The sequence below is a fragment of the Sorghum bicolor genome, chromosome 2 (assembly GCF_000003195.3).
Source record: "Sorghum bicolor cultivar BTx623 chromosome 2, Sorghum_bicolor_NCBIv3, whole genome shotgun sequence".
In the NCBI taxonomy this organism is placed as follows: domain Eukaryota; kingdom Viridiplantae; phylum Streptophyta; class Magnoliopsida; order Poales; family Poaceae; genus Sorghum; species Sorghum bicolor.
This window is the reverse complement of record NC_012871.2, coordinates 6,133,750-6,142,019: the sequence shown is the minus strand read 5'-3', so window position 1 is coordinate 6,142,019 and position 8,270 is coordinate 6,133,750. Positions and strand designations below refer to the sequence as shown.

The 8,270-nt window shown below is 39.8% G+C and overlaps 1 protein-coding gene across 1 annotated transcript; it reads left to right on the top strand.

The window, feature by feature from the left end:
- LOC8063645 (putative disease resistance RPP13-like protein 3) lies at positions 1,251–7,522 on the top strand. The gene is made up of 2 exons (XM_002461559.2): positions 1,251–2,447; positions 4,764–7,522. The coding sequence occupies exons 1-2, from the start codon at positions 1,564–1,566 to the stop codon at positions 7,336–7,338; spliced, it is 3,459 nt and encodes a 1,152-aa protein (XP_002461604.1). The 5' UTR covers positions 1,251–1,563; the 3' UTR covers positions 7,339–7,522.

The window sequence follows — 8,270 nt, the reverse complement described above, 5'->3', positions numbered from 1 at the left end:
TTTGGTAGTTTTTCCATCCGAGGTTGTTTACAAAATTTAAATTTCAAATTTGAGAAATTCAAACAAATTTTTTGTTGACAAGATAATTTCAAATCAAAAAGATATCAAATACAAAGTTTTATAAATTTTCAAGATCTACAACTTTTATTTAGGTTGTTTTTCTATCTGAATAGTTTGAAAAATTCAAAATTTAAAATTTTGAAATTCAAACGTAGTTTTGCATGAGAAGATGAACTCAAATGAAAACGTTGTCAACTATAAAGTTTCATAACTTTGTAAGATCTACAGTTTTTATTTAGGTTGTTTTTCTATCTGTTTGAAAAATTCAAATTTTAAATTTTTAAAATTCAAACGTAGTTTTGTATAATAAGATGATCTCAAATAAAAAAGTTAGCAACTACAAAGTTTCATAACTTTTTGAGATCTACAACTTTCATTTAGGTGGTTTTTCCATCAAGGTTATTTGAAAATTTTGAAATTTGAATTTTTGAAATTCAAACTTAGTTTTGCATGACAAGATGAACTCAAATAAAAAAGTTGCCAACTACATAATTCTATAACTTCTCAAGATCTACAAAGTTTATTTTGGTTGTTTGGTCATTTGTTTATCCGATATGGTGGTTATAACATTGTTCATAATATATTATACATCTCTCTTGTAGTTTTATGAAACTTATGAGAGAGATGTAGATTTTGTGAGTAATGTTACTATCATTTTTTGAAATGACCAAAATAAAAGTTGTATATCAAAACACCAAAACACATGTGAAAGTATACAATACGATCCGGAAAACTATGAATAGAGAGATTGAGAAAATATGTGGATAATTTGTAGCTAAAGCTTATTACAACTGAATAAAGATTAAAAAAAAGATGGCAACATAAGTATTGTGTTAGAAATTAGAATGCGAATGCAGTAGATAGTTTGAACTAAACATGTCAAACACACATGAAGCAAATAGGAAAAAAAATATGAATATAGGACATAAGATCAGTCTCAATAAGAGTTTCATCTATATTTAATAAGTTGTCACATAAGTATTTTTAATGACATGATAATGTCTCTAATAAGATAAATGAGTTTTACGAGGATAAAACTCTCTTGGGTCGGTTCTCGACGATGCTACATGAACCATAAAATTAAATATTTATAATAAAAAAGAATAAAACTATACATTTGGGATTTATAAAGCTATTAAACTCCTCCTTAAGACGGTTTAAGAAAGTAAAGTAAAATCTTCCCTGTCAAAAATAAATCGTAAGTGCATTTTTTTGAATCAAAGCAACAACATTTGGGTTCGGTTCGGTTTGACCAGAACAAAGAAATCATGTGCGTTTTAAGAAGCGACGTTAGCCACTTAACCCCCACGTCGTCCTTTGTAATCTCAGATTAATTAGTTGTGCAACATTATATATATTGAAGGAGACGAGACGGCGTCGTCACCGGCCGGAAGTGTTTATTTGGAAATCCACCCCCACCTCCACTATCACCCACTCATCAGACACACCTAACAAAACCCGGCCGCCCGGCGGGATTTGTGTTCTTCGCCGGTCGCCGGAGGCATGGAGGAGGCTCCGGTGACCGCAGCCACGGGGGCTCTGGGGCCCGTCGTAGCGAAGCTGAGCGCTTTGGTTCGCCGCCGCGGTGAGTACCAGCTTCGGCGGCGGACTCGGAAGGACGTGAAGCTCATCGGATCCAAGCTCAAGTCCGTCCACTCAATCCTTTGGGTGGTATGGGAGAGGCAGGCCGATCATGATGCGGCAGGCAAGGCGCTGAGGATGGAAGCGTGGCGTCTCGCCGACGACATGAACGACGCCATCGACGACTTCATCCTCACTATGGGTCGCAGCAACGACGGCAAGCGTTTCATGGAGGCCAAGAACAACCATCCGAGCCGTCCTTTCCAGGATCTCAAGAGGAAGGCAGTTGATGTGTACCAGCGGTGCCGCAACAAGTGGAAGACGGAGACTTCTTCCCACACCACCACCTTCTTCTGCAGCTCATTTTCAAGAACAAAATCCACCGTCGACTCTGGTCCTGCCAATAAGTGGCCCGCTCGAGTCGTTGATCCCTATGTCGTCCACAAGGTCGACATCTCAAAGCTTGTGGAGATGGAAGAACCGAGGTATACCCTCGTCAAACACCTGCTGGTAGGGGAAGACGAGAGCACAGTACGGCAGCTCAAGATGGCATGCATCGTTGGAGGTGTCGGGATGGGTAAAACGACCCTTGCCCGTCTTGTGTATGAAGCCATTCAACATCGGTTCCAGGCTCGGGCTTTTGTGTCGGTGAATTCAAGTCATAGCATGATGGGGGTTCTGGCTGCCATTCTGCAACAGGTGACAGCTGATAGTACTGACGATGTTGTACTTCTTGCTGGCACCAAAGCATCGACCAAGAATAAACATCCCATCGACATCATATCGAGTTTCCTTAAGGATAAAAGGTGAGCATATATGTTCGCATCTTCACTCCAGTATCTACATTTCATATATTAGCTATGTAATAATATGTTGCTATAATTAATTGAAGGCCCAACACGGCCACTGTGTCAATTTCACAAGACACTGTAGAAAAAAAGAAAGAAATAGTATAAACAATCAGCAAAATTAGAAGCATTCAGTAATCAATTTAGTAGACTTTGATCAATATAGCCACTAAATATTTTTAAGGTTTCTAAAAAATAGCTTGTAACACCCCAGCCCATTAGTAGCCTGTAGTTGTGATAAACTTGGCCCATGTGGCCCAAATAGCTCACGTGTGGTGGTGGTTGGTGGATTTAGTACCACCTTGAAAATTTAGGAGGGTGAGGGTCACCTTATAAGCCTTGTTATTCCAAACGTAGCACCTCTTAGTTAATCCTTTTACACGAAGTGAAGTGATGATGAAAGTGCAGGACATGTGAAGTTGAGCCATATAAGCAATTTCTGGATTTTGGATTGGAATTGGATGCAGGGCGTTACATATCCAAATTCTTTAGAAAGGTTAAACTAAAAATAATCAAGTTTTTCCATTATGATGAAAAAATAACATTAAGTAACTCCTAAACTAAATATAAATCTGTATCTAAATTATTCACATATGTAATATATATCCAAATTCTTTTGAAAGGTTAAAAATAATCCAGATTTTTCCATTATGAAAAAATAACATAAGTAACTCGTAAATAAATATGTATCTAAACTACTCACATATGTAATATATTATGAAACAATATCAACTAAACCTGTAAAGCTGCATATAAATTTCAAACCTATATACCATCATAAAAGTTAATGAAGTAACCTAGAATTTGCTTCTAAATTACCCACCTCTGCCACTGTAAATCATAATAATAATCCAAGTAATCAATTCAATTTGCATTTAAATTAATTACACACTCTACTATTATATTATTAGTACCTCATATTAAAGGGATAAGGTTTTTAAATCTGACATCGCACACAAGTTCAAATGAGGATCTAATGAACCTAGCTAGTCCCTCCTGAGCCGATACAAGTGGCATGTCCTAGCACGGTGCTATGTCGAGTTCCAAAACGAATTAGAATTTAGAGTGTTTTCATGCGGTCTGACAGTTGCTCCGATGCTTGTACAAGTTAGACCTTAGTGTTTGATCATATGTGGAGTCCAATCCCAAAAAGATTTGGAATGCATGAGACAATCATTGATAATCTCTAAACTTCTAGCACCCATACTAGTTAGATCAATATATGTCTAGACAAAGTACAAAGTTTGAATCAAAGGATGAATTGAAACATGTGGCATGATCATCGATAAATCTTAAACCACAATCGTCCATGTGACCAACAACAAGTTATGTATCCCATTGCAACACTTGTATGTTTGCTATTAAGAACAAAGTAAAATATCCCATTGTGTTTACTACTAAATTAGCAACATCTACTATCATGAGAAAATAAACATAGAGTAGTATGTCTATATATGTTTACAAAAACCAATTATATTTATAGGGCAATTAATATATAAAAGAAACTAGCTGAAAGTAAAATTACATGTTAAGATGTCGTGCCCACCCACCCCTATTATGTTCTTCTCACCCACCTCTGTTGTGTACGTGAATTCATATTATAGTAATGGAGTACCGCCAGAGCATTAGGCCAGTTTGTAAGTTTTATTAGAGTTTCATGCACATTAAGTATGCTGATGTGACGCTATATTAATGAAGAAAGAAATGATAAGAGTTTAGTGGAAGTAGAGAGAGTTTTATCCCCATGAAACTCCTATGCATTGTTTCTAAAATATAGATGTGTTGGAAACTGGGTCATGAAACTCTCGCTGAGGATGGCCTTAGCAGTGGCTGGTTTCTGTGAACCCTATTACATACTCCCTCCGTACACGAAAGAATCAATTTCTAGAGTTGTCCTAAGTCAAACATTTTAAACTTTGACCAAATTTTTAGAAAAAATACTAAGATTTATAATATCAAATTAATATCAGTAGATTCATTATAGAATATATTTTCATATGATGCGCATTTTATATCATAGATGTTAATTTTTTCTATAATATTAGTCAAACTTAAAAAAGCTTGACTGACATGGATTTTAGGAATTGATTCTTTCGTGGACGGAGTACTACATATAAGTGACGCCATATATATAGTGTGTACTGCAAAGTGCTTAATTGGGAACTGAGGTAGAGGCAGCGATCAATACAAGACGCACACAGTGGACCTCTGATGGACGGTCTGCCATGCACGTAGAGAATTTAACACTAATACTATTGTTTTCAACTTGTACAGGTACCTGGTTATAGTTGATGACATCTGGCATTATGGAGAATGGGAAACCATCAAGAAATCTCTTCCAGACAATAATCTGGGCAGTAGAATTGTCATGACGAGTCGTGTCAAGTCTGTAACCGAGAAGTGGCATGATGATTTTGGTGCCTTGGTCTACGAACTTGATCGTCATCATTCTTGGCAGATGTATGGACCAGCAGACCCTACTACTCATAAATTGATTCGCATGAATGCTGACATGATTGGAGAAGGTTTTGACTGTGACCATGATATCGTGAACATGTGTCGTGGTATCCCGTTAGCAGTGTCTTGTATGATTTCAGCATTGTCAAAGGAGCGAGAGCGTCAGGAAGAACAAGAAGGGCTGTGTGTACTAAGCACACTGGGTCTGCAAGACAGGATCAAGGAACAAGTCAAGCAAAATGGGATTCACAATACTCCAGGGTTTGAGGCATTGGTAGACAGCTTGGAGCTTGGCTACAACCATCTTCCTCATCATATGTTGAAGACTTGCTTGTTGTACTGCAGCATATACCCTGAGGGTCACGTTTTTAAAAGGGGTGACTTGGTCAGGCGATGGATCGTTCAAGGTTTCGTTTGTAAGGAGGAGGCAGCAGAAGATTACTTTGATGACCTTATCTCCAGGGGATGGATTAGAGACCAGCAGTACCAAATGCACCGCATTATCCGAAATTACCTTAGACGGAGGTTGCGAGAAGACAATTTCATCACCTGCAGTTCTGATGGCATTCCATCGTCTCCAATTGGTCGGCTATGCATTGACAACTGGCCAAGAAGTGATGCAGCGGAGGATCCCTTGTCAGGAATTGATTGGCATCATATCCAGTCCCTAGTCGTTCTTCAAGATGCCAAGAGGGTCCCCTACAAGCAATTGCAAAACCTGCGAGTGTTGGATGTTCAGTGCAATCAGTATCATGGTTTTAATGAGTATGCTCTTGAGAATCAACATCTCAAGGATATGTGTGGACTGCTCCGTCTGAGGCACCTGCTAGTGTTAGGCAGGTCGGAGGTGGTGATTACAGTTATGGAAGACTTTCATGGTCGGGGGGGAATTACTGAGATCCCAACAGAGATAGCAAGGCTGCAGTATTTGGAGACTTTGGAAATGACTTCAACAAAGATCAAAAGATTACCTGCTGAGATCGCTGGCCTCAAGCAATTGAAGACTCTGAACATGAGTTCGAACATAGGGCTAGCAGAGCTACCTAGGGAGATGGGGAGCCTGCAGCATCTAGAGACTCTGCTCATCCGTGGGTCAAACATCAGAGAGCAGGCCTGGGAGATCATCGGGACACTGAAGAAACTGAAGACTCTAGATGCGAGTCAGAATCCTGAGCTCTCAGGGATACCTAGGGACATTGGGGAACTGCAGCAGTTGAAGAATCTTAACGTGACTTCGACACGGATCACAGAGCTGCCCAAGGAGATTGGGAAACTGCAGATGCTGAAGAATCTAGACGTGAGTGACAACCTTGGGATCACAGAGCTGCCCAAGGAGATTGGGAAACTGCTGCATTTGGAGACGCTGAACCTGAGTAGCACACGGATCAAAGAGGTGCCCCGTGAGATCGGGAATCTCCAGCATTTGCAGGCTCTTTATTTGAATTCTGTTAGAACAATCACAAAGCTGCCTCGGGACATCGCGAAGCTGCAGCATTTGGAGAGACTACATCTGCACGAGGTGGATGTGAGGAACATACCAAGAGAAATCTGGGGACTGAAGAAACTGAAGAGTCTAAATAGGGTATTCGGCACACTACCCTTTGAAGCTGGGCAGCTATCAAAACTGGAGGGATTGCCCAATTGCGTCCACAGAGCATGGAAGAATAGTGTCCTGATGTCATTGCTGGCAGGGGAGATCCTGTCGTTTCAAACAACACATTTATTTTATGGTGGTGGATTAGTCGTCAGCACGAAGCATATGCACATCCCGCATTGGATCAAAGAGCACTTCAACAATATTACTTCCTTGGACATCAGGATCTGCACACTAGAGGAGCCGGATCTCAAGATTCTCCGGGAGATGCCGGACCTTTGGAAACTGACGCTAAGGTTCGAAGGTGTCCCGAAGAAGCCGGTTGCCATTAGCGGTCGAGGGTTTGCAAAGCTCTCTTCCCTCACTATAGACAGCCGAGTACCACGGATTACCTTCAAGGAAGGAGCTATGCCGAGCCTGCAGAACCTTACGTTCGAGTTCCAGTTCTATGGTGGTCCACCAAATGCGGACCACTTTATGGGCATCAATCACCTCGTGCGCCTAGAAGAAGTCAGCTTCCTCAGCAACAGATGGTATCGAGGAGACAGCCCGTGTATCAGCGCCACGATGGATGTCATGGAAAAGGAAGCCAAGAAGCATCCCAAGAGGATTCGTTTTAAATTTCCAGGCAACTCTAACCGTGCCTCCCAAAACCACTTGCTTTATCCGGATACACCATTTGCTATGAACACCTCTCTTCTCCAGGCCATTTGCTATGAACACCTCTCTTCTGGCCTGTATATTGAGCAGCGCAAGTGGCACAACCACACCCAGGCCCCCAAAATTAAGAGCCCCTAATCAGCATTTAGTCATTAAGTCTAGTTACTTTAAGCTCAGTTAGCCAAAGTGTTAGTTGCTTATTTAGTTTCTTGACACAGCTCACAAGAATCTGTGTAAGTATTTACCCATTACTTATAGAGAGATTTGATTGTTCCTATTAATACTAGTATAGTGCCCGTGCTAACGCTACGGCTTCATTTCAGAGATGTATATAAAAACAACCAAAACATACTTTCATACAAGGACTAATTATTACTAAAAATTATATTAAGAAAAATACCCTCCTTGTGATAAAAAATAAACGATAAGGCAGTAAGCTTTTAACTCGGCAACATTGCACTAATTAATAGTAGAAGAAGTAGCATGAAAGAACCAAGTTAATCAACTCAGAAAAATCGGCATAGCAAGTAACCGGTTTGTCTTAGCTCCATTTAGATATCAAATTAATACAGAGAATAAAACGACAAGCCTTTTGGCATTAGCAGAAAACATAACGTTAAATTTAATACAAATTATTATTTTAATGTCAAGTAGAAAACGAAGTCTTTTGGCCTTAGCATTGTGGAAACATGAACATGTTACTTGGTCTAGGAGGGAAACTAAATGAATAAACAATTAGAATATAATTTACGTTTTGATGTGATAAATATAAACGTCAACTGTGCAATTTCATCTTCAAATCCCCAGTTTTCTAAACACTGCAGTTGCATCTTAATTCAAATCTCCCAGCGATTCCCACATTTTCCTAAACACTGCATGCAGTTCCATCTTCAAATCTCCGAGCAGCACAATAGGCGTCATCAATCAACACCCTGAAGAGTCTCAAATTCCCTGCAAGGCATAACCTAATCGAATTGACTAACCTGAATTTCACCGGGCGAGATATCCCTAACTCAGTTTTTGAATAAACCAAAAATTCCCTGCATCGCAGTCAACACCACAAACATGAC